At 47.8% G+C, this 25637-nt stretch overlaps 2 protein-coding genes across 7 annotated transcripts in view; one reads left to right on the forward strand and one right to left on the reverse strand.

Annotated features, from left to right (window-relative positions):
• Window positions 1-2869: 2869 nt before the first annotated feature.
• Tmem53 (transmembrane protein 53) lies at window positions 2870-25376 on the reverse strand. 4 transcript variants are annotated; one of them, XM_048351149.1, is made up of 3 exons: window positions 25219-25376; window positions 7760-7881; window positions 2870-3743 (listed from the first exon to the last, which is right to left on the reverse strand). In XM_048351149.1, the coding sequence occupies exons 1-3, from the start codon at window positions 25277-25279 to the stop codon at window positions 3090-3092; spliced, it is 837 nt and encodes a 278-aa protein (XP_048207106.1). In that variant the 5' UTR covers window positions 25280-25376; the 3' UTR covers window positions 2870-3089. The 4 variants fall into 4 exon arrangements, with proteins under 4 accessions (XP_048207106.1, XP_048207109.1, XP_048207107.1 ...); XM_048351152.1 differs by lacking the exon at window positions 25219-25376 and adding an exon at window positions 9781-9915; XM_048351150.1 differs by lacking the exon at window positions 25219-25376 and adding an exon at window positions 4191-4295 and having other exon boundaries at window positions 7760-7848.
• The window catches only part of Armh1 (armadillo like helical domain containing 1), a 48514-nt gene continuing 30822 nt past the window's right edge, over window positions 7946-25637 (forward strand). The window contains exon 1 of one of the 3 annotated variants that reach the window (XM_048351140.1): window positions 7946-7964. The gene's annotated coding sequence lies outside the window, so the exon portion shown is untranslated. Of the gene's footprint in view, window positions 7965-25338; window positions 25356-25637 lie in introns of those variants that run through there. The other 2 variants (XM_048351138.1, XM_048351139.1) reach the window with 2 other exon arrangements.

Raw genomic sequence — 25637 nt, forward strand, 5'->3', positions numbered from 1 at the left:
ATGGGTAGGGGCTCTAGGTTAATTCCTTATCGATGCAGAATAGTCAGCTCATTAATCACAGAAGAGGTCAGAGCTTGGGGTACAGGGGATGCAAGCCCTATACCCTAACGCAGGATAGGAGCAGCTACCACCTTGAGCAAAAACAAGCCCAGGTCTCTGTCTTTAGTCCCCTAGTGTCCAATAGTGTAATCAAGATGGACTGTCAAGTCAGGGAACTGCCACCAGGCTGCCAACACTGAAGATGGGGCATGCTCCCTATAGCCAGTGAGGCAGCTGGGGATGCCTGGTACTCAAAACTTCAGGTAAGTCATACCATACAGATTGTTGTTTTCAGTCCTTTAGATGGAGCCCAATGCCGTGTATATGTGTGTGTGCTATAGTATAGGCAAGTACTCTGCCACTTTTTTTTTTTTTTTTTTTTTTTTTTTTGGCCAGTCCTGGGCCTTGGACTCAGGGCCTGAGCACTGTCCCTGGCTTCTTCCCGCTCAAGGCTAGCACTCTGCCACTTGAGCCACAGCGCCGCTTCTGGCCGTTTTCTGTATATGTGGTGCTGGGGAATCGAACCTAGGGCCTCGTGTATCCGAGGCAGGCACTCTTGCCACTAGGCTATATCCCCAGCCCACTTTGTTTTGTTTTTGAGACAGTATCTTGTCCAGGCTGTTCTTAAACCTTTGATTGTCCTTCCTTCATCTCCTGAGCAGCTGGGATTACAGCCCTGTACCACTACACCTGTTCGAAAAATGGACTTTGCTAAGTCAAGGGCCCAGTGTCCCCAATAACTTCAAACTCCTTGACATTCTCACAGCCTGGCCCCACCTCTCATATTCCCATATCTCCTGCCTTAAGATACCTGTACCTGTTCATAGATCCTAACAAGGAATATTGCAGATCTGGGTATATATGGTTGGTAGCTCCTGCTCCAGCACAAGCATGGAAGACAAGCTATTCTTGGAGTCCAGCAAAGGCTCTTCACAGGCCCCATACGCAGCTTGGTGGTGCCAGATAGCCTTAACACAGATCGTAGAACATGATATCACAGGCAGTGTATATGGCCTCTCTTCTGAGGTGGAGCTGTCCCAGTGATGGCTGATGGTCTGGGAAAGAAGCAAGCTTGCAAGAGGATTAAGGTTGAGGGCACTGTCTTAAATGCTCAGCTTTGGGGAAGCTGATTCCTTTATATCTCTTCACCCCTTTCCCTGCCTTGGACTCAGTAGGTCCTTGATGACTGGTTATCCACTCCCTGGGGGCCATATGCTCTCTAATAGGACACATTAACCCAGAGTGAGGGCATTCCACTGAAGCCTGCCCTGCTTTGTGGGGTGGGGGGGAATCCTTGAGCTGTCTCATGGCACAGGCAGCACTGCCACCTGTTGGCCATGGCTAGGAATGCAGCCACAGCACAAGCTGTAGCAGGACTCCTAGAGGGCTGCAGATAGAGCTGAGAGAGTAGCAGAATACCATTCTCAGGGTATCAGTGGCCAGCTCCCAGTCAAATCTTCCTAACCATTCCCTTTACTGCCTGCCAAACTCAAAGCCATTCAATCAACAAGTATTTGTGTGCCAGCACTGTGCAGCAGTGACTTACAGAATGATAGATGATTCAGGACTAAAAGGCTGAAGCCACCTCTTCTGCCTGGATCACAGAGTGGATCCTCCTTCAAGGACATGAAAGTATTATTTCAGCAAACACCCCTCCCCCTACTCTGATCCTAGTTTTCAGGACACAGGAGTAAACTATTTCCAGCTCCCATCACAGCACGGCTGCCTTCTTCCCATTTTGTCTTCTCCTCACACACAGCTTGCAACTCTATCAAATCCAGTAGTACCAAAGTGTGGTAGAGTCAGGCAGGCAACAAGCCCCTACTATCTTTAGCTCCTCCTCTGACATTAGCCTCAGACTCCTGAACCATGAGGGAACAGTGCTTAATACTGTGGATCTTCACCTTTCTGGAACATAGACCTCAACTCTCCTGAGCACCCTCTAAAACCTTCCTACAAAGCTCACTCTTCAGGAAATCAAAATTCAAGCCGGTGGAGTGACTCAAGTAGAAGATCACCTGCCCTGAGTTCAAACTTAATTGCTATTAAAAAAAAAATCACAATTCAGTGCCAGGCATGGTAGCAACACCTGTAATCCCAGTACTCAAGAGGGTAAGCCAGGTGAATCAAGAGTTGGAGGCCAACTTGGCCTCATAGCAAAACCTTGTCTCAAAACAAAACAAAAAGACGGGCACCAGTGGCTTATACCTGTAATCCTAGCTACTCAGGAGGCTGAGATCTGAGGATCACAGTTCAAAGCCAGCTTAAGCAGAAAAGTCCCTGTAAGACTTTTATCTGGGGCTGGGGATATGGCCTAGTGGCAAGAGTGCTTGCCTCGTATACATGAGGTCCTAGGTTCGATTCCCCAGCACCACATATATAGAAAATGGCCAGAAGTGGCGCTGTGGCTCAAGTGGCAGAGTGCTAGCCTTGAGCAAGAAGAAGCCAGGGACAGTGCTCAGGCCCTGAGTCCAAGCCCCAGGACTGGCCAAAAAAAAAAAAAGACTTTTATCTCCAATTAACCACTCAAAAACCAGAAGTGGCTCTGTGGCTCAAGTGGTAGAGTGCTGCTAGCCTTGAGCATAAAGAGGCTCAGACAACACCCAGGCCCTGAGTTCAAGTCCCACAACCAACAAAAAAGCCTCAAAACTCTAGCAACAAGTAGAAAGTTTCATTTACGCAAAATGATTGAGTTCTAGATCTCTGCTATACAGTATTGCACTTATGGTTAACACTATATTAACCCTATGTATTATATGCTTGGAATTTTAAGAGCAGTTCCCATCTTTAGGGTTCTTATCACAAAAGAAAAAAAAACACAAGTGGAGGGTTCATCCTTAACTTCATCCCCAACTTTATTAACGCTTTACAACCTAAATGCCACAGGAATCAGCATCTTATTCATTTGTCAAATCAACTGTAAGGCTCCCACAGAAACCTGCCTGGGCATTCTCACACCCTAGGATTCTGGGGCAAGGAGACTGCCACCAGCTCCCCAGGACAGAGGGAGGTTGGAGGGGGTGTCAGGCATTTATTTCTGGAGCAAGACCTCAGCACTGGACACAGTTGTGCATGAAATCGATGCACAGGCTTGTGTAGTAACTAGGGTATTCACGGAGGTGGCTGACGTGTGCAGATGACACAAAATCCACAGAGCGCACTCGGACCTGGTGGGCCAGGCGGGCCTCCACCATGCGTTCCACATCCCTGGCCAGGACTACCTCGTCCGCCTTTGAGTAGAGGTACAGCTCAGGCCAGCAGGAGCCGGAGTCCTGTAGCCTGTCATAGAAGTGGGTGTGGAAGAGGGAAGTGAGTGGAGCAAGGAGGATGTGGAACAGGACTACTACTAGGGCGAAGGCCACTAGGAGCAATAGGCGCAATACAGCAGGCCGGTGCTCCAAGATAACGGCCAGGGCTCTCACGGCCCCTACCAGGTTGCTATCACCAGGACCACTGTCAAAGATGGTGCCCACCACACGCAAGTGGCAGAAGCGCCGATGAGTCTGCAGGAGCTCGAGCACGTAGCGGTACAGCATAACACCGGCATTACTGAAGACATGGAAGAGCAGAGGCTCCCTCTCAATCTCATAATCAAAGAGGAGCTCAAGCAGCTTCTGGGCCAACATTCGAAGTGAAGGGATGCCCAAGGACTCAGAGAAGAAGACCATGTGCCATGGGGCTGTGTATCGGATCACGATGCAGCCCTGGGAGAGGAGAGAGGCCTGGTCAGTCCCCAAGGATGCAATGGGGGTGATGGACACAGGGTAAGTCAGAGGGCCCCAACAACCTCAAGACCTCCACAAGACCCACACTCAAGGCCCTATTTCTGTTCAGAATGCAAGCTCACTATTTACATACAGGCATCTTCTGGGAGTTGGAGGTACACTCAAGGAGCATTAAATGATACAGTGCTTGATGTGGACCACACCCTCTCAGCCTAAGATGGTATTTGAGGCCTGGAGTTGGAGACCTGTTTTGAGGACATCTGAGCTACCCAGAAGACAGTCTCTCCACTCTGGTTCCTTCCTTGTTTAGCCTCTCCACCATCTCCACCCCAGACCACACACATTTAAGCCCTTGCTGCTTAGCTACATCTTGCTGAGGCTACTCTGTTCTGCACTGTCCCTTCCTACTTCCCATGGGACCAACACCTTGAGAGGAAGCCTGCAGGTCCTAGCCTTGACCACTAGAGGCCACTTCTGAGCCTAGTCCGCATCACCTCCATCTCCAGTCAATGTCACTTTGCTGCCAGGGTCCTGAAAGCAGAGCCTGTAACTGCTTGCATCCCAGGGAACCCGGTTCCTAGGTCTAGGGTCACTTCTCAAACTCACCCTGAAATTCCAAATACAACAAATACTATTATCCCTCAAAATTCTGGGCTCAAACTCCCTTTAGACTTTTGTACCTCCCATTGCCTGGACTAAGAATATTACCAAACCTCCAGATGGTGTCTCCTAGGCCAGTTAGAAAAGGCAGCCAAAGCCAGCCTGCCTGGCCATAGGCTGTGATAGGAAAAAAAAAATCTGGCTAGGCATGGTGAGAGTGGTGGGCATAAACAAAATCAGAGGGACTCAGTACTCCAACTTCCACAGGGCCCACAAAGCCCACCAATACTGAAGGCCCTGCTTTAGCCCGGGCACCAACCACGTAATGATGCCTTCCAGGGATTGAAGGTATATTCAAGTCTCATTTGTGGCCTCATTGCTTCATGCTGGCCACGCCCCCTCAGCCTGGACCAGTACTTGAAGCCTGAAACTGGGGCCATGCCTGTAATCATAGAGATTTGGTAGACTAAAGTAAGAGGATCTCAAGTTCAAGGCCAGTCGGACAACATGACAAGTTGTCTCAAGTGACTAACACAGCACTTAGCACAAAGTAAACTCTCAACCAATAGCAGTGATAAGAAATGGTCATAATCGGGAGCCTGGGGATCTGGCTAAGCGAAGAGCGCCTGCCTGTGGAGCCCAATGCCCCAAGTTCAGTCCCCAGCTCTGGGAAAAAAAAAGAAAATGCAAAAAATGGTCATAATCACTAGGAGAGAATTATGTGGGTATGGTTCTTAATAAACCCAAACAGGGATGGACAGCCACAGTCACCAGCCAAAGGATCCTGACCTGCCAGCTTTGGAGGCTCTGAAGGAGGGTCACTAAAGGTTCCACTTGCCCAAATGGTCAAGGCGGGGGTCTCTTGGACCCCACTACACTCTCCTGGCAGTTTTCCCTGTGCAGCCCAGTCTCCTCAGTAAGTCACAAAAAGGAACTTTGTGGTCAGGCACTGGTGGCTCATGCTTGTAATCCTAGCTACTCAGGAGGTAAAATCTGAGAATCGTGGTTGAAAGCCTGCCCAGGCAGGAAAGTCCACTAAGACTCTTACCTCCAGTTAACCACCAGAAAACCAGAAGTGGAGTTGAGGCTCAAAGTGGTAGAGCACTAACCTTAAGTAAAAGGAATTCAGAGACAGTGCCCAAGCCCTGAGTTAAAGCCCCACAAAGGGAGGGAGGCAGGGAGAGAGGGAGAGAGAGAGGGAGGGAGAGAGAGAGGGAGAGAGAGAGACAGACAGACACAGAGAGACAGACAGACAGAGAGAGCGCACTTCGTGTATGTGTGTGCCAATACTGGGGCTTGAACTCAGGACCTAGATTCTGTCCCTTAACTTTTTTACTCAAGATTAGTGCTCTACTTCAGTCACAGTTCTACTTCTGGTTTTTTGCTAGTTAACTGAAGATATGAATCTCACAGACTTTCCTGTCCAGGCTGGCTTTGAACGGCAATCCTCAGATCTCAGCCTCTTGAGTAGGCAGGATTACAGGTGTAAGCCACAAGCAACCAGAATGAACTTTTTTTGGTCATGGGACTTGAACTCAGGGCCCAGGCACTGTCCCTGATCTTTTTCACTCAAGGCTAACCCTCTATAACTTTAAGCCAGAGCACCACTTCTGGTTTTCTGGTCGTTAATTGGAGATAAGAGTCTCACGGACCTTCCTGCCCAGACTGGCTTTGAACTGTGATCCTCAGAGCTCAGCCTCCAGCCTCCGGAGTAACTAGGATTACAGGCACGAGCTACCAGCACCCAGCTAGGAGCTTCTTTTTTAATCATAAGAAAAAGGGCTATTCTGGATATGGCCTTAAAAGGAGCAAGAGAACTCGATGGAAGTAGATGCTATGTTGTGACCCTGGACTGGATCCTGGCTGGGCTAAGTCAGCTAGGAAGGGCACTCTGAGTACAATTGGAACCTCTGGACATGGGCTGGGAACTAAACTCTGTGAAAACTTATTAATATGAGAAGGTGGAACTCAAGACCTGAACAAAACAGGCTAGGGACAGTACAATCACTAAGCTGCACTTAGGCAGAGAGAAGACATGCATGCACAGGAAAAGCCTTGAAGGACAAACCCTGAGGTCATCACCAGGGGATGTCACCAGGTGACACCTCATGAACCTAGCATTCTACCTCCTGACAAGCTCCTGGACCACCACCTGCCCTCCACCCACACCACCAGCTTCGAGGTCCTCATCCCCTCTATCCTATATCACCACAACTGCCTCAAAGTCAAAAGGCTAGGATCTGAAGATCATGGTTCGAAGCCAACCTAAGGTGGAAAGTCTGTGAGACTCATCTCCAGTTAACTAGCAAAAGGCTGGAAGTAGAGCTATCATTCAAGTGGTATGGCACTTAATTTAAGCCCTAAAGCTGAAGGACAGCTCCTGGGACCTGAGTTCAAGCCTCAGGACTGGCACAAAAAAATAAATAGAAGAAGGTAGGCAAACAGGCCTAGCCAGCACATGGAATTCAGGACTGAACCCCTGCAGAGTAAGGCAACTGCAAAAGGCAACATAAGAGGGCCAGTATTGGCTTAAGAGGAGACTTCAAAGTCAAACTTGCACGTTTCCTCTTGTCCTCCTCATCCTAGGGCCTCCACCCACCCCCAGCCCTCCCAGGCAGGGTGCAGACATGGGCCAGTGGAGGCAGGAGAAGGAGGCGGCACCAGCTGGCCTTTCCTCCAAATGACTCCTGCTCCTCAGCCCAGAACTCCCAGCTGGGAGCGGGGCTGTCTATACCAACACACCTGCCCAACGCTGCTTTGGGGAGATTTGGCCTAAGGCGGGACCACTCAGGACTTCCCAAATATAACTAGGCCCTCTAGGAGTGCACTCTAATTGCTACACCCTCTACTTCACACTCTTGGAACAGCATAAGGAGCAGGACTGTGCTGTAAGAGGCTCCGTGACTGCAACTGTGAAATGTGCCCAGGTCCAGTCTAAGATGAACTCACCTGGTGGCAAGGGAAAAAAATGCTGGGGCCATAAACTTTGCCAGCATGCCCAGCCCAGGGGCCTGCCTCCCAGAGAGGCAGTTTAGTTTGTACTGGAGGCCTGGGTCAACTCCACAGGCGGAGAGCACAAGGCTGTTGGGGGATTTGGGAAGAAAGAAAGGAAGTCAGAGGACTATAGAGGGTCACACAAGGACTACACCGACAGCAAAGGGGGGTTAATTCTGCCAAAGGCTCTGTAACTCTCTCATCTTCTTCACAGCCACTCCTGACAGCATTCTTAGACCTGCCACATCAGTGGACAGCCTTCACTGAAGCCCAGGGGCGAGGCAGCCAGGGGCCCAGGGTTGACCAAAGAGCGTTCACGGATAGCAGGACCCCACAAGTGGCAGCCCCCACGAGCCACCACCACCCCATACACTGACTCTCCACAGGCCTGCAGTACTCACCCTTTTGTGGTAGATGGCGCTGTACTTGGCGAGGTTCTTGTCCCTGCAGCCACCCCAGCCTAAGAGAATCACCACGGGCTGTCGTGTCCCTCCCTCCTTCCCATCTTGGCTGGCGCTGTCCTCTGAAACACAAATGTGGACTGTCAACATCAGAGGTGGAATGGGGATTCTGGCCAATCCTGAGCCAACACCCCTGTGGCTACAGGTAGGGAACTAACTGGTGCCAGTCCTATTCCAGGCCCCTTACAGGGCTTCTGCCCCGGTGGCTGCTGTCCAAATGCCTCTGCAGGTCTGTCTGGAGGCACTGGGACCTCACTAGAAAAGCTACCAGGGTACCTTTCTGTAATGACTTCCAGGAGGTAAAGGGAATGCCTGCACCTTCCAGCCTGGGGGTCAGCAAACCATGGCACATCAAGTGAATCAGGCCCACCGAATGTGTTTTGTGTTTTTCTATCAAAGGCTGGCACACTACCCCTTGAACCATGCCTCTGGCTTCCCACTGCCTTGTTTTTATATGGCCTATGAGTTAATTTTTGTTGTTGTAGTGTCAGGGATTGGAACACAGGCAGGGCTTTATAGATGCTAAGCAAACACTGTAACACTGGGCTCCATCCCAAACCCCAGCTCTACATTGTGAAATGTTTTTCTTAAAAAAAAAAAAATCAATCCAGATATGGTGGAACATGCCTATAATCCCAGTACCTGGAAGCTGAGGCAAGACTGCAAGTTCAAGACCACCTAGACTACATAGAGAGACTTGTTTCAAAAAAAAATCGGAAGGGGGCTGGGAATATGGCCTAGTGGCAAAAGTGCTTGCCTCCTACACATGAAGCTCTAGGTTCGATTCCCCAGCACCACATATATGGAAAACGGCCAGAAGGGGCACTGTGGCTCAGGTGGCAGAGTGCTAGCCTTGAGCAAAAAGAAGCCAGGGACGGTGCTCAGGCCCTGAGTCCAAGGCCCAGGACTGGCCAGAAGAAAAAAAAAAAAAATTGGAAGAATAAGATTTTGGTACATGAAAATTATATGAAATTAAAGTTTTGTTGTTTTGTTTTTGTGCTGCTCCTGGGGCTTGAACTTAGAGCCTGGGCACTGTCCCTGTGCATTTTTGCTCAAAGCTTGCATTCTACCTCTTGAACCACAGCTCCACTTCCAGCTTTTTTGGCAGCTAGTTGGAGATAAGAATCTCATGTACTTTCCTGCTCACAGACTGGCTTCAAACCATGATCCTCAGATCTCAGCCTCCTGAGTAACTAAGATTACAGGCATGAGCCACCGGCACCCAGCTGAAATTGAAGTTTTGCCTGCCTAGCATGAGTAAGGCAGTAGGTTCAAATCCTTACCACCACAAAAAGAAAAGCAAAGAAAAATAACATTTTATTAGCATATAGCCACACTCCTCCAATTTATCTATTATCTTTAACTACTTTCTAAGATAGCAGAGCTGAGTAGCTACAAAAGAGATCATAAAGGTCACACAGCCTCAAGTATTACAGAAAAAGTTTGAGCAGATAGAAAAATATAAAAGGAGAATTGTAGCCAGGTCCTAGTGGCTCACACCTGCAATCCTCACAACGCAAGAGGCTGGGATCTGAGGATTGCAGTTAGAAGCCAGCCCAATCAGGAAAATCCACAATCTCCAATTAAATTAATCTCCAATTAAATTTTTTAAAAAAGGCCCTATGTGGAGCTGTGGCTCAGTGGTAGCGTGCTAGCCTTGAGCACAAAAACTCAGGGACAGCATCCAGGCCTTGAGTTCAAGTTCTGTGACTAGTGGGGGAGAGCACTGGGTAACCCTGGGTAAGAGTGCAAGCAGGGATACGAGGCCAGCTAGCCCCTACCACAGCTACCCTGTCCTGCCAGAAAACACAGCCTATGTTCACCAAGGTTTACCCCTCATGACAACACTGACACAGATGAGGAAACTGAGGCAGTGTGGTTAAGGGACTCGCCTGTGGTCCCACAGGAAGTGTAGGGCTGGGGATCTGGGCCCTGCACTCCACTCTAAGTTCCTTGAGCACCTTTAGTGCTGCTGCCCAGGTCATAGCAGGAAGTACAAGAGGCACAAGGCACATCAAGCTGCTTCTGAAGGTGCCTCCTGTAGTCTTGTCCAATAGACCCCTGTGAAGTGAGTAGAGATGTCAGCAGGAGGGCAGTCTGTAGCTTCGTAGCTGCCCTCTCCAAAGGACTGCGGGGGACCCTTCCAAGGACCAAGCCACTTGGCTATGCTCTGCTGCCACCCTGAAATTTATGGTTGACCTGGCAACAGTAAATTTCAAGGCTAGTTAAGAGGATGGTAAATATAAATCACTAACCTTTGGACAAAGGGAAGACAACAATTTCCTGTGGAAATTAATGTGATTGAAAAGTTCACTGTTCCTGCTCCCTCTAGTAGTGGAGGTGGGGGGGGGGGGAGTTCTGGCCTTCAGAGATTAACTGCCTGTACCCACAGGGCTTCTAAGGCTGGTTGCAACTTAGCCAGGAGCTGAAGCTGCCCGGGCCTCGGCACCCCTCCCAGCCTTCACAGAGGCTCACCTGGGTTCCTGATCTGACTCAGGTGACTCCAAATAGCTTCCCCACGTCTCCCTACCGCCCCCCCCACTTCAGGTCTCATCTTGTCCTCAGTGAAACACAAGCCCTAGCAACCTCCTGGATAATAATCAACTGCTACTGTTTGGATCCTGTGATTCTGAGGTCAAGCTACTGGATTTCTGACCCTTTCCTTGGTTAACTCTCTCTGCAGCTGCCTGAGAATAGGCTCCTTCTCCCTTGTGTGCATTGTTTTGTTTTGCTTTTTGTGCCCATACTGGGGCTTGAACTTAGGACCTGGGAGCTGTCCCTTAGCTTTTTTGCTCAAGCTAGTGTTCTTCCATTTGAGCCACAGTTCCACTTCGGACTTTTTGCTGGTTAACTGGAAATAAGACTTCGTTGCTGCTGTTTAATGTTGGTCCTGGGACCAACAGCACCTGGGAGCTGTCCCTTTTGAGCTACAGAACCATTTCTGGACTTTTCTGAGTAGTTTATTGGAGATAAAAGTTTTACGGACTTTCCTGCTGAGGATGGCTTTGAACCAAGATCCTCAGATCTCAGCCTCCTGGGTAGCCTTTCCTAGCCTGGATATACAATTTCTCTGGGACTCTTCTGCCTAAGCTAGCTTCAGACTGAGGCCTTCAGATCTCAGCCTCATACATAGCTACGATTATAGGCATGAGCCACCAGTGCCTCGCTTTCCCTGATGTTCTTAAAGGGAACAACATGTTTGTTACTGTGGCCTTGAAGGTCCAATTGGACAGCATGCTGGGCAGGGCAAGGGGCCATGGAAATATTATAGTTCAGCTGGGGTGTGGGCACTCCTGGGGGTGGGGAGGAATGGTGGGGCGTAACAGTGGGCAGAATAGTTGCCAAGAATGGGATTAGGGTCTGATCCCATGGGAGGAAGCAGCGATTATTACATAGCACTAAAGAACAAATGAAGATTCTGAAAGGTAGAAGTGGTCATGATCCAATCTGTATTGATTACTGACTTACACAATTACGAGTTTGATGTCTGTCTCTCTTCCCTAACCATTAGGTTCCATGAAAGCAGGAAACTGGGTCTCATGGTTAGTGCCACATCCCCAATTCTGGTACTATGGCACTCCGTGAGGGATGGACCCACGGAGGAAGAGCTGGTAATCTTTGTGTTCCCACCGTCCTTCCTAGAGTATAAAGCAATTGCTATGGCCACTGTGATTTATGGCCTCCTGGGGACCCTGACTCCTCCACCCTCTTGTACAAACTATTCCTCTCTTTTCACTCCACCAGCCAGAGCTCTTCTCTATGTCCTGCTTCTAATTCTGTAGGCCTTTGGCACCGACCCTTGCAGGTACTGATGACTTTGGCACCTGGCTCAGTCTCACACTCCATTTGCAACACCTGCCATGACCCAGAGCAAGCAGTCAAGTACAAGGACACCTTTTTCCCAATCCATTACAAACCTCTCTCAATAAAATGAGCTAACACTAACATTACACATCAGCTGCTATTCTAAGCAATGTGTCAACTAATTTATGCTTCAGAACCATTCTATGAGAAAGGAAATGTTACTATTCTCCTTCTACAGGGGGGAATCTCAGGCCCAGAGATAGTAAATCACATGTTGAAGGTTACACAATAAGGCTGGAAGCTGGAATTCAACCCCAGGTAGTCTTGACTGGACAGATCAGCTTGGGGTCCACTACCTGGGTAGCCCGTTGACTGGCAGAATCCAAGTCCCTGATCTTGATCAAATGCCCCAGCTCCAAATCTGTAACAAAGCTGCCTCCTGTCCATCCACCTGCTCCTCAGAGGCTCACCAGCAGCCAGAGCATCATTCACTCCTGCAACCACTCCAGGGTTAGCTCCTGTTACTAACCCCATGTACAGATAAGAAAACTGGCCTTCTGTCCAGAGAGAACACCGAATCAGGAGACGCAGAGCCAGGATTCATGCTCTGGAACATCGCCACCCTCTCCAATCTTTCCCAAGCCCTTTATTCTCTGGCTCAGGATGCTGGGCCTCTATTTATGCTTTGCTAATGTCCAGTCCACCTGCATAGTTAACCCACCCTCACTGATGACCTACTCAACCCCTTCTCACCACCCCAACACCAATCATCACACTAAGTTAGGTCTCCGCTGTATTGACAGCGCTTAGTGGGAGCAGATAGAAGGCTTCTATATCACATAAGATATAGGGTGGGGTGAAGGCCTGAGCAAGAGCAGTGAGGAGACAAATAGCAAAGGGGATGGAAATGACAGGGGGAAGACAGAGTCACAGCTGGGCATGGTAGTGCCTGCCTGTAATCTGAGCTCTCAGGAGGTTGAAACAAGAGGATGCTAAGTTGGAAGCCAGTCTGGACTACATAGCAAGATCATCTCAAGAAAGAAATGGGGAAGCCAGGTGCTTATGACTCACGCCTGTAATCCTTGCTACTCAGGAGACTGAGATCTGAGGATCACAGTTTAAAGTCAGCCTGGGCAGCAAAATCTGTGAGACTCATCTCACTACATCACTACATCAACAGCAAAAAAAGCTGAATGTGGAGTTGTGGCTCTAGTGGTAGAGCATTAGCCTTGAGCAAAAGAAGCTCATTAGACACTGTTGAAAATGAACTACATGGGGATGGGAATGTAGCTTAGTGGTAGAGTGCTTGCCTAGCATGCATGAAGCCCTGGGCTCGATTCCTCAGCACCACATACACAGAAAGGCCAGAAGTGACACTGTAACTCTAGTGGTAGAGTGCTAGCCTTGGACAAAAAGAAGCCAGGGACAGTGCTCAGACCCTGAGTTCAAGCCCTAGGGCTGGCAAAAAAAGAAAATGAACTACAGAACTTGTAGATATAGGGATGGGAGGGAAGAAGAGAGAGAGCAAAGGGAAGGGCTGACATTGTCCAAAAGGAATATTCTCTTTACCTGGCTTAAGAAACTGTAGCACCTCTGTACAACACCTTTGTTTGTTTGTTTTGCCAGTCCTGGGGCTTGGACTCAGGGCCTGAGCACTGTCCCTGGCTTCTTCTTTTTATTTTTTTCCTCAAGGCTAGCACTCTGCCACTTGAGCCACAGCACAGCACCACTTCCAGCTTTTTCTGTGTATGTGGTACTGAGGAATTGAACCCAGGGCTTCACGCATGCAAGGCAAGCATTCTACCACTAAGCCATATTCCCAGCCCTGTACATCACCTTTATAACAATAAAAATTTAACAAAAAAGAAGAAGCAGCAGCTTAAGAACCGTGTCCAGGGCCTGAGTTCAAGCCCCAGGATCAGCATAAGGAAGGAAGGAAGGGAGGGAGGGAGTCCACAGTGGCTCACACCTGTAATCCTAGCTACTCCAGGAGAATGAGATCTAAGGATCGTAATTCAAAGCCAGCCTGGGCAGGAAAGTTTGTGAGACTTTTATCTCCAACAAACTACTCAGAAAAAGCCAGAAGTGGTGCTATGCTCAAAGTGGTAGAGTGCTGGCCTTGAGTAAAAAAAAAACTCAGAGATAGCACCCAGGCCCTGAGTTCAAGCCCTATACCTGGTAAAAGGAAAGAAGAGGGGGGAGGGAGGGAAGGAAGGGGGAGGGAGAGACAGGGAGGAAAGGAGGGGTGAGGGAGGGAAAGAAGTATACAGATGGGGGAAGAGAGGGAAAGAGAAGGAGGGGAGGGAAGGGAAGGGGGAGGAGAGAAGGAAAGAGAGAAGTGAAGAAAGAAAGTGAAAGGAGAAGGGTAATAGGAGATAGGAAGGAAAAGGACAGAATCACAACAATTTGGTAACAAGTACCAAAAGTCTCAAAAATGTTCAACTTCTGGGCTGGGAATATGGCCTAGTGGCAAGAGTGCTTGCCTCATACACATGAAGCCCTGGGTTTGATTTCTCAGCACCACATATATATAGAAAAAGCTGTGGCTCAAGTGGCAGAATGCTAGCCTTGAGCAAAAAGAAGCCAGGGACAGTGCTCAGGCCATGAGTCCAAGGCCCAGGACTCGCAAAAAAAAAAAAAAGGTCAACTTCTGATAATTCCATTTCTTAGTGGAACTTGATATTAACTTGGCAATTCCAATTTTAAGAATTTAAAATAAAAAAAAGAATTTAAAATGTTGGTGGATATAGAAATATTCAGTAATTGATTAAGTAGATCGTAGACATAAATGTAAGAGCTAAAATAATAAATATTTGTAATCTCAAAACAGGCAACAGTTTCTTAAATGTAACACCAAAAACACAGGAACAAAGTGGAATTTCAACACAATTTAAAACTTTTTACTTCAAAGGCCATTATCCAAAAATAGTTTTTTACAAATCCATAAAATGAAGAAAATATTTGCAAATCACAGGTTTGAGCGGAGTGTAATGGTTTATATTTGTAATTTTAGTCATTCAGAAGGTTAACAGTGAGGGTCAAGATTCAAGGCCAACTGAGCAGGTCCACGAGACCCATCTCAACCAATAAAAGAGCTGGGTATGGTGGTATGTGCCTATCATCCCAGCTACATGAAGAAAGTGTAAATGAGAGGATTTCAAAGTCCAGTTTGGTCTAAGCAAAAAGTCTGTAACCTGAGCTGTACTAGGCCCTAAGTTCAAACTCTAATACTGCCAAAAAAAATTTCCAATGAACTTGGAATAATTAATATATGCTAATAAAACAACACAAAGGAGAGCTGGGAATGTGGCTTAGCAGTTGAGTGCCTGCCTAGCATGCATGAAGTTCTGGGTTCGATTCCTCAGCACCACATAAACAGAAAAGGCTGAAAGTGGTGCTGTGGCTCAAGTGATAGAGTGCTAGCCTTGAACAACAACAACAAAAAAAAAAGCTCAGGGACAGTGCCTGAGCCCTGAGTTCAGGCCCCAGGAATGGAGGAAAAAGAAAAAAAGAACCACAAAGGAAAAACTGGGAGAGGGCAAGAGAAGGGGTGACATTGTCCAAAAAGAAATGTACTCGTTACCAGACTTATATAACTGTTACCCTTTTGTACATCATTTTTTGGGGGGGCCAGTCCTAGGGCCTGAGCCCTGTCCCTGGCTTCCTTTTGCTCAAGGCTAGCACTCTACCACTTGAGCCAGTTCCATTTTTTTCTGTTAACGTGATGCTGAGAAATCGAACCCAGGGCTTTATGCATGCTAGGCAGGCACTCTACCACTAAGCCACATTCCCAGCCCCATGTATATCACTTTCATAATAACAATATATTTTTTAAACTACAAAGTTACTACATGACCTAATTATTCCACTCCCAAAGAACTAAAAACATGTCCAAAAACCTAGTACATGGATTTTTCAGAGCAATATTGTTCATAATAACTAAAAGGTAGAAACACTCCTATAGTGGAAATGGAGAAGCAAAATGTGGAGAGACAAAAAGGAATAAAGGACTATTTGTTTTTAACTAAACCTTGAAAACATGGGAAGTGAAAAAGCTCCAAAGGTCACATATTGAATGATTCCACTTATATAAAATATCATAGTTAGGCAAATGCAGAGATGGGAAGCAGACTTGTGGTGCCCAGAGACAGGAGGGAAGAGAGAATGGGCAGGGACTGCTGATATATATGGGGTGAAATTATTCCAGAATTACAGAGCAGTGATCCCCAATTCTATAATTATGATAAAAACAACTGTACATTTTAAAAGATGATTTTAGGGATGATTTTAGCTCAGTGGCAAAGTGTTTGCCTAGCAAGTACAACATCCTGGGTTCCATCCCCTACCAAAAAAGAAAAGACCAAAAAATACCATCAAAAGATGAATCCTAGCTGGGTGCTAGTGGCTCACACATGTAATCCTAGGTACTCAGGAGGCTGAGATCTGAGGATTGCAGTTCAAAGCCAGCCTGGGCAGGAAGTCCATCAGACTCTTTTTTTTTTTTTTTTTTTTTTTGGCCAGTCCTGGGGCTTGGACTCAGGGCCTGAGCACTGTCCCTGGCTTCTTTGTGCTCCTAGCACTCTGCCACTTGAGCCACAGCGCCACTTCTGGCCATTTTCTGTATATGTGGGGAATTGAACCCAGGGCCTCATGTATATGAGGCAAGCACTCTTGCCACTAGGCCATATCCCCAGCCCCTCCATCAGACTCTTATCTCCAATTAACCACCAAAAAGTAGAGAAGTAGAGCTGAGGCTCAAGTGGTAGAGTGCTAGCCTTGAGCTGAAGAGCTCAGGCACAGCACCCAGGCCCAGAGTTCAAGTTCCATGACGGACAAAAAAAAAAAAAAGATGAATTCTATCATGTGCATTATATCACAGTATTTTTTTTTAAAAAAATAGCAACCCATTAAGTAAAAAAACAAGTGGGGAAGTAATATCAACATAATATCCTGTAAATGCACACCTACACACATACTAAATGCACTGAAAAGTTCGTCCACTATTAACCACAATTACCTTAGGCTAGAGGAAATTTTTTCCTTGATGTGTGTGTGTGTGTGTGTGTGTGTGTGTGTGTGTATACTAGTATGTGCCTAGTAGTAGGCTTTGAACTAAGGCCTCTTGCTCAATTATTTCACTCAAGGCTGGCCCTCTACCAGTTGAGCCACACTTCTACTCCAGCTTTTTGCTGGTAGGTTGGAACTAAGTCTCAGATTTGTCTACCTGGCCTGGCTTTGACTACAATTCTCAGATCTCAGTTTCCCAAGTAGCTATGATTACAAGCATGAGCTACCAGAGCCAGCCTTGATTTTTTTAAATCCATTTTCTAAGATCAATATGTGGCTGGGAATGTAACTCAGCGTAGAACATTTGCCTAGATGCATCAAGCCCTGGGTTCAACTCCTAGCACACAAAAAAAAAGGTTTAAAATCATTATGTATGGCTTTGGCAAAGGGAGTTAAAATGATACTTGCAAACAGCAACGATAGGGGGAAATGGTCCCATCAAAGCAGTAAAGAAGTAAAAGAGGTCAAGGATACCCAGAAATGCCTTGGCCATGCGTAAGTATTCTTTTCCACACAGGCAATTCAATCTCCCAGGATCCCTGTCATCCACAATTTCTCGACAAATAATGCCAACACTGAAAATACCAGAATTACAAATAGACATGTTGTACAACAGTGCAAGCCATAAACACAGGCATAAATTAGATTGTGTGTATCCCAGGGGCCCAGAGGGAAGACAAAGAAGAGGGCTCACAAGGAATAAGGGTTTGTGGTTCAATATGTGTGGTTTTTATTTGTAAGCCAGAATCAAAACACAAAGAACCTCCTTACTTTTTTTTTAACACAAGTGACCAAAAGATCCCCTACTTTCTCTACTCCACAGAAATACTTCTTGTAGAGTCTCGTAACTTCTGTCTTTAAACCAAACTATCTTCCATTTACTTTTTTTTTTTTTTTGCCAGTCCTGGGCCTTGGACTCAGGGCCTGAGCACTGTCCCTGGCTTCTTCTCGCTCAAGGCTAGCACTCTGCCGGTTGAGCCACAGCACCGCTTCTGGCGGTTTTCAGTATATGTGGTGCTGGGGAATCGAACCTAGGGCCTCGTGTATCCGAGGCAGGCACTCTTGCCACTAGGCCATATCTCCAGCCCCTTCCATTTACTTTTTAAAGACCAAGATAGAGTCAAGAACTCACTAAGAGTACATGTTGTACAAAACGATACCAGGGTTCAAATTTCTGGTTCTGTTACTTGGACTATGAAACAGCCCTTGAGCAGGTTCCCTAAATTGCAATGTCTATGTCTGTGAAATGGGGATGATCTTAAAGACTTCAATAAGATCCTGACTATAGTAGGCTTAGCAATGTCCCCAGCACAAAGAGTTCAATAAATCAAAATTATTATTACTTCACAAGCAATGCATGCTCACTGTGGGGAAAAAAAAGGAGACAATGAATACCTAATAAAATTGGAATCATACTGTTTGTAATCTGCTTTCTTCTGTTTAGCAATATATTGCAAATGTCTTTCCCTGTCAGTTTATATATGTCTACAGCATTATTTTTAGTGGCTGAAGAGCAGCTACAGAATGTTTTGTAATTTATGGTGACCAATCTCCCATTATTGAACATGATGTTGTTTCCAATTTGGGGCTGTAATAAAAATACTCTAATGGACACCTCCTTTCTTTGTGCCTATCCCTCGCTATTTTCTAGAAATGCCATTGTATCAGGGCAGCCCTTTTCTAATGGCAACTGAAATCTTTGCAAATACAGGCTTTGAGGAAGGCTCTTCAGCTGAAATCTGGAACAACTTTGGACAAGAAATATCATCTCTCACCTTGCACCTGGCTCGTCACCTGTAAACCAGGCTTAAGCGTACCCTCACCTCACAAGGTATAAGCTAATGAAAGGAACTCCTGGCAGGCTGGCGTATGGGTAGGGCATGGACATGGTCAAGATGGGAGACAGTCAGAATAACAGAGGCCTGGAAAAGGGTATGTCAGGTTTGGACCCCAAATGGAGGGCCTAGTAGAGCACCCGACAGAGAGTAAGCACTTACAGAAGGTTCTATTCAGGGGTAAAAGATGGGAAGATTCAAATAAATGAAATTCTTTGAGAAGATGGTAGTGAGCGCATCCTTTGGGGGCCCCACAAACAAGGCCAGGCCCAAGTGCTCACTCACTCTCCTGCCTCCTGAGGCTTTGAGGTCTGCCTGGTGATAGCTTTTACAATTTTTCTTTTGTTGATTTTTTTTTTGTAGTACTAGGGGGAAAAACTCAGGGCTAAATGCACCTTAGGTAAGTGCTCTCCCATTGAGCCACACCTCAGGCCTTTTGGTTTGTTTTACTTTGTGAGGTAAGGTCTTAGTATTTTAGCCAAGGCTGGCCTCTAGCTTGAGATCCTCCATTCTCAGCCTCCCAAGTGCTGAAATTAAAGGATTAAACCAGATCTTAAACAGTTTTGTTGTTGTTGTTATTATTTTGTGCCAGTACTAGGGCTTGAACTCAGGGCCTTGCACTCTTGCTTAAGCTTTTTGATCAAGCAGGTCACTTTACCACTTGTTCTACACCTTCACTTACGGCTTTTTGCTGGTTAACTGGATATAAGAGTCTCTCAGATTTGTCTTCTGGGCTGGCTTTGAACTGGGATCCTCAACTCTCAGCCTCCTGAGTAGCTAAGATTAGAGGTGTGAGGCACCAGCACCAAGAAGATCTTAAAAGTTTTTTACTCATTCCCCTCTACTCAAAGCACACCACAGCCTCCTCCCAGAACCCTGCTGTCTTCAGAAACTTCCTTAAACACCTTACTTTTGTACTTTCTGCTGCTCACCAAGAAGCTGTCAGTCTTCCCAAAACTCCATCCCTCACCCTAGCCCCTAGTGATGGCCCAGACCTCAGTATTACCTTCCTGGCACCAGTGAAAGCTATGTGAGTGTTAAGACAAGATGGCTACATTTCTTTGCCTCTGGCCAGTAGTTAGTAAAAAAGCTGACAGTGGCTGGCCCCTCACACCAGTAATCCTAGCTATTCACAAGGCTGAGATCTGCGGATTGAGGTGCAAAGCCAACCCCACGCAGGAAAGTCTGTGACTCTTATCTCCAATTTACCACCAGAAAACCAGAAGTGGCACTGTTGCTCAAAATGGTAGAGTGCTAGCCTTGAGTGAAAGAGCTCAGGGACAGCATGCAGACCCTAGGTTCAAACCCCATGACCGACCAAAAAAAAAAAAAAAAGCTTGGACTGGGAATATGGCCTAGTGGCAAGAGTGCTTGACGCTTGACTCATACATGAAGCCCTGGGTTTGATTCATCGGCACCACATATATAGAAAACAGCCAGAAGTGGCACTGTGGCTCAAGTGGCAGAGTGCCAACCTTGAGCAAAAAGAAGCCAGGGACAGTGCTCAGGCCCTGAGTCCAAGCCCCAGGACTGGCCAAAAAAAAAAAAAAAAGCTTAAAGTTTGGGGCCTAAAACTTTCTCCTCTCTGGGATTACCTTAAAGCCTTCTGTTTAAGAGCAAAAACCTTGTCTCTGCCTCAGGGTCCCAGTCCCATTAATTTTATGAATGATATTCTTTTTTTAACATTCATTGGCCATGAAAGCAGCATGAAATACTTCTAAGAAGGCAGTTTGGGCCAGGCACTGGTAGCTCATACCTGTAATCCTAACTACTCAGGAGGCTGAGAGCTGAGGATTGGGATTGGCAGACAAATCCAAGAGATTCTTATCTCCAATTAACCAGCCAAAAGCCAGAAGTGGAGCTGTGGCTCATGTGAAGAATGCCAGCTTTAAGTAAAAAAAATCCAAGCAAGAGCATGAGGCAAGAAGAAAAAGGAAGAGGAGAGGGAGGAGGAAAAGCGGTGGCCAGGATGGCCCAGGGTGGCCAGCTGGGAGCCAGGATGTCTCAAGTCAATAGGTTCAAAGACAATCTATGCAAAAATAAAGTTCATTAGATTCCATTTCAACCAATAGTAACCCTTACCTATCAGCCAGTGACACCAGGAAGCACAAACAAAGGTTGCAATCCAAGCCAGCCCAGGCTGAAAGCATAACCCTGTCTCACCAAGTGCTGGTAACCCTAGCTACTCAAGAGGCTTGAGATCTGAAGATCAAGGTTCAAAGCGAGCCCAGGCAGGAAACTCCAATCAATCACCAAAAAATGCCAGAAGTGGAGCTGTGACCCAAGTGGTAGAACACCAGTTTTGATTGGAAAAAGCTGAGGGACAGCACTCAGGGCCTGAGTTCAAGTCCCAGTACTGACATACACACACAGACACACAGACGCGCACACATACACACACACACACACACACACACACACACACACACACACACACACACCCCTAGAGTCCCTAAATTCCATTCCCAAACCTACAGAAAAATGTGGGTGGTACTTAGGTGACCATTCTCTGGATGGGAAGACCAGCACAGCACAGTCAGATGTCACATCAGCTTTGGCTTGGCCCCACAGTAATTCTAAGTGTCTCCAATTGGCTAACGTAGCACCTCAGCCTTGCCAGACCCCAATAGCAGCAGTGAATAAAACTGATGAAGGACTGAAATGATAGGAGAGCTATGGGAGCCCCAAGGGACAATCCTCCCCCAGCTGAGGATAAGGTGAGCAAGGGAATCACTGACCCAAGCAAATGAGGGGAAGGGCAGACTCCTCGTCAATGGTGCTCGTAGGCTATGCTCAGCACTGGCAGCCCCATGCAGGCTGGTGGAGTTCCCAGCAGGAGAAGCCTCCCTGCCCAGCCTGGCCCACAACGCCCAGGGCTAGCACAGCCCAAGCCTGAAGCTGCCTTCCAGCTAACTGATGTGCCAGCCTTGCCACTCGCCTCCCAGCAGAGCTGAGTTCTGTGGTTTTAATTCCAAATACAGCAGGGAAACAATTCCACAAACCAAATATGGCCATGCTGCACACCTTAGACATGAACTGTAGAAGAGACATGTCTGAGACTTTCCCCTTCCTCTCTCTCCTTGGGGAAAAAAAAAAAAAAAAACGCCTCTCTCGTTCAGCCATGGCCTTGGGGAACTCTCTGCAGAGGGGAAACAAATGAATTTAGACAAGTCCAGTGCCCCACATTCTTATGAAGGGCTCTCTGAGGCCCAGGTCAGCTCTGGGCATCCCCCTCTGAGAAGGAAAATTATAAACTGAGGCCTGTCTGGAGGCAGCACAACTCAGGGGAACGATTGAAGGCCCTGGAGGTATTTCTCTTAGAGAAAGAAGATTCATTGAAAGCATGAAACTGTGTTGTGTTTTGTTTTTTGCCAGTCCAGAGCCTTGGACTCAGGGCTTGAGCACTGTCCCTGGCTTCTTTTTGCTCAAGGCTATAGCACTCTGCCACTTGAGCTACAGCCACTTCTGGCCATTTTCTATATATGTGGTACTGGGGAATCGAACCCTGGGCTTCTTGTATACGAGGCGAGCACTCTTGCCACTAGGCCATATTCCCAGCCCCGAAACTGTCTCTTAAAAAGAGGAAGAGGAAGTAGTTGTTCTGTGTTGAGCTCATCATAACAATCCTCATGGTTTTGAAACCACCTGTTTATAAGCTCACTCCCAAACCACAGCTCCCTGAAGGATGCCTGTGTCTGCATCACTTCTGAGACAGTGGCAACTAACTCAAGGCCAAGCCACAGCAAATGCTGAACGGAAAGTAGAATTGACAGAAAGGCTCACTGGGGTTCAAGAATGGGGAAGTGCTTTCTAACAAGCCCAGCAGCCCCTAACAGGCTGGTGTATTTGGGAGGAAACATCCTATGATTGGAAGGACCTTCCAAGGGAAAGAAATGCACACACAGGACCTACTCCTTCCCAGGCACAGCCCCTCCACTCACCCCTGGTTAACCCACCCAATCCTGGGAGATGGACATCACCATGATTCCTGTTGGCCAGTGGAGGAATCTGAGGTTCAGTAAGGTTCAATAAAGTGCCAAAAGCCACAGAGCTAGTTAAAAGCAAAATTTCAAACCAAGACCCTCAGGTTGTCTGTGTGTGTGTGTGTGAGAGAGAGAGAGAGAGAGAGAGAGAGAGAGAGAGAGAGAGAGAGAGAGAGAGAGACAGAGAGAGAGAGAGACAGAGAGAGAGAGAGAGAGAGAGAGAGAGAGAGAGAGAGAGAGAGAGGAGAGGAGGGAGGGAGGGAGGAGAATGTCCTGGAGCTTGAATTCAGGGACTGAACACTGTCCCTGAGCTTTTTGCTGAAGGCTAGCACTCTACCACTTGTGCCACAGCTCCACTTCCAGCTTTTTTCTGGTTAGTTGGAGACCTAAAGAGTCTCATGGACTTTCCTGCATGGACTGACTTTGAACCTTGATCCTGTGATCTCAGCCTCGTGAGTAGCTAGGACTGCAGGCATAAGCCACCAGTGCCTGGCTAGGCTGCCCACTTTAGCCGAGTTTTTGCCCTTCTGTCCCTACAAAAGGCAGCTCTAGCCCTTTGCAGCTGATGACACTCTATGAGATTTGTCTCATGCCGATGTCAAGACTTTTACAACTGAAGGCCCAAGAGCCAACAGGTGTAGATATAAGGAAAAGCAACCCATCAAAGCTATCCTTTCTTTGGGAGCTCAGGGATACTACATCTCTCCTAGATTTTAACCAAGGAACATAGAGTGCTGCTGGAAAGGTCTAGAAAGATTCTCCTGGAAAAGCAGTATCTGAGATATACCTTTACATGTTGGGCTGAGCAAATGAGGGGAAAGGGCATTTCAGAGAATGGAAACAGCAGAAGCAGACTGGGAATGTGGCTTAGTGGTAGAGTGTTGCCTAGCATGCATGACGCCCTGGATTCAATTCCTCAGTACCACATAAACAGAAAAAGCCAGAAGTGGCTCAAGAGCACTAGCCTTAAGCACAGAGTGGCTCAGGGACAGCACTAGGCCCTGAGTTCAAGCCTTATGAGGAGGAGGAGGAGGAGGCAAAGACAGAGAAGTAAGAGGTATTCGGGGAATCAGAGAGTAGATTGGTGTTGCCAGATCATAAAATTCACATCGAAAAGTGGAAGGACATAGTGAGCAAAGAGATAGGCAAGGGCTGCTAAATCATGAAGGACTTGCAACTGTAATCCTAACTACTCAGAAAAGATTTGAGGATGAAGGCTTGAAACCAGCCCAGGCAGGAAAATCTAGTAGACCTATCTCCAATTAACCACAAAATGTCAGAAGGAGCACTATGGCACAAGTGGTAGAGCACTAACCTTGAGCAAATAAGCTAAAGGACAGCATCCAGGCCCTGAGTTCAAGTCCCGGTACCAGGACAAAATAAATAATATGTTGCATGTCATGCTAAGGAATTTGGACTTGATTTACCCTGAGTTCAGTAAGCAGATAAAGGATTTCACAAAGAGTAAAGGTATTATCATGGTGAAGGCCACTACAATATAAAGGTAATATAAGAGCCTAAAGTTCTGGGCAGTGAGACTGGTAGTGTATATTCGATGCTGGAGTAATGCAGGAGACAGACATGCTGGGCTCAGGTTGACTTGAGCTCCATTATTGCTCTGCTATGATTTCCAGCAGGACTGGCTCCACTTCCTCTCAGCCTCCCAACTTATCCTGCCAGGGTCACAAGTCTGCCTTAAAGGTTTACTACTTTTGTACAGCCTCGCACACATTTTTCTTCCATATCATTGGGGGGGGGGGGGAGAGGAGGAAGGCAGTGTTAATCCTTTTTTTTTTTTCCTTTTTTTTGCCAGTCCTGGGTCTTGGACTCAGGGCCTGAGCAGTGTCCCTGGCTTCTTTTTGCTCAAGGTTAGCACTCTGCCACTTGAGCCACAGCAACACTTCTGGCTGTTTTCTATATATGTGGTGCTGGGGAATCGAACCCAGGGCTTTATGCACTCTTGCCACTAGGCCATATTCCCAGCCAGTGTTAATCCGTAATGCTAATTAAAGGGCTAGGAGCATGGCTCCAGTGGCAAAGCACTGGCCTAAATGACAGTAATTAAATTCACTCCATGTCAGGCCCTATGCTGGGTCCTTCACATAAATAATCTCAGTTGGGCAACCAGTATTCCTTCAAGGGGGTTTTCTATTGTTACCCTGGATTTGCAGAGGCAGAGACTTAAGTTCACAGTGGTCAGTTTTTCAAAGGTTATCCAATCACTAAAGGAAGGAGATAGGATTTCAACAGCGTTCTTCGGACCGGCCTGCTCTGTTTCCCACCGCCAAGAAGAGTGGAAGGCTAGGGGTCCTGAGGCTTCTTTGAGATTCTGAGGACCTCTTTCCTTCAGGGATAATAGGGGCTGCGACCCTCTAGCCACCACTGGCGACTCGGGCCTGGAAATGGGAAGCCTGATCCCAAACAAAAGAACCAGATGGGGACTCAAGGCAGCACCCGGCTACTTAAGAAACAAGGGCACGGGCCTGAGAAGCCTGGACGGAGGGGGGGGGGGCCGACCCGAGGAAGGGGCGGGGGCTCACAGGGGGCGGGGCCGTCTTGCGGGGGCGGGGCTCCCTGTGACCCGCCTAGTCTCGGGCCTCGGAGACCCTATAGGGGGGCGGGCCGCGAGGGGGCGGGGCCGCAGGTGCTCTCGAGACCCGCAGATTCACTGGTCACCTCCCCGCGACTGGACCCCACCCATGTTTCATACTCTGGCTCCAGCAGGGCTGATCCGGGATCTCGATGGTGTAGTCCAGATCCACCGACGCCATGGTGAAGGTGCCGGCACTCAGCTTGGGCCTACTGCCGGAACTCCAGCTCGCGTGCCCACGCCTCGCCCGGGCGCCGGTGGGCACCGCCCAGACCCCACCCCCTCGGGACGCTGCCCAATCCCCGAGCCGCACTCTATGACCTCCCCTTCCTAGCAACCGTGGAGTCCCACGAAGCCTCCAAGTCGTGCCTCGTCCCCCCCTCCCCCACCACCCGCGCGCCAGCCTTTCCCTAGCAACCATGCCCCGCCCCCCACCGATCTCTGGTCCGCAGCTATTGGCTAGAGGTCTTGAATCCTGGCTGCCTATTGGTCACTTGGGACGCCGGTCAGAGAGAGTCCCCACCTCTCCCGTGAAGGTT

This window comes from Perognathus longimembris, chromosome 7 (assembly GCF_023159225.1).
Source record: "Perognathus longimembris pacificus isolate PPM17 chromosome 7, ASM2315922v1, whole genome shotgun sequence".
Taxonomy (NCBI): domain Eukaryota; kingdom Metazoa; phylum Chordata; class Mammalia; order Rodentia; family Heteromyidae; genus Perognathus; species Perognathus longimembris.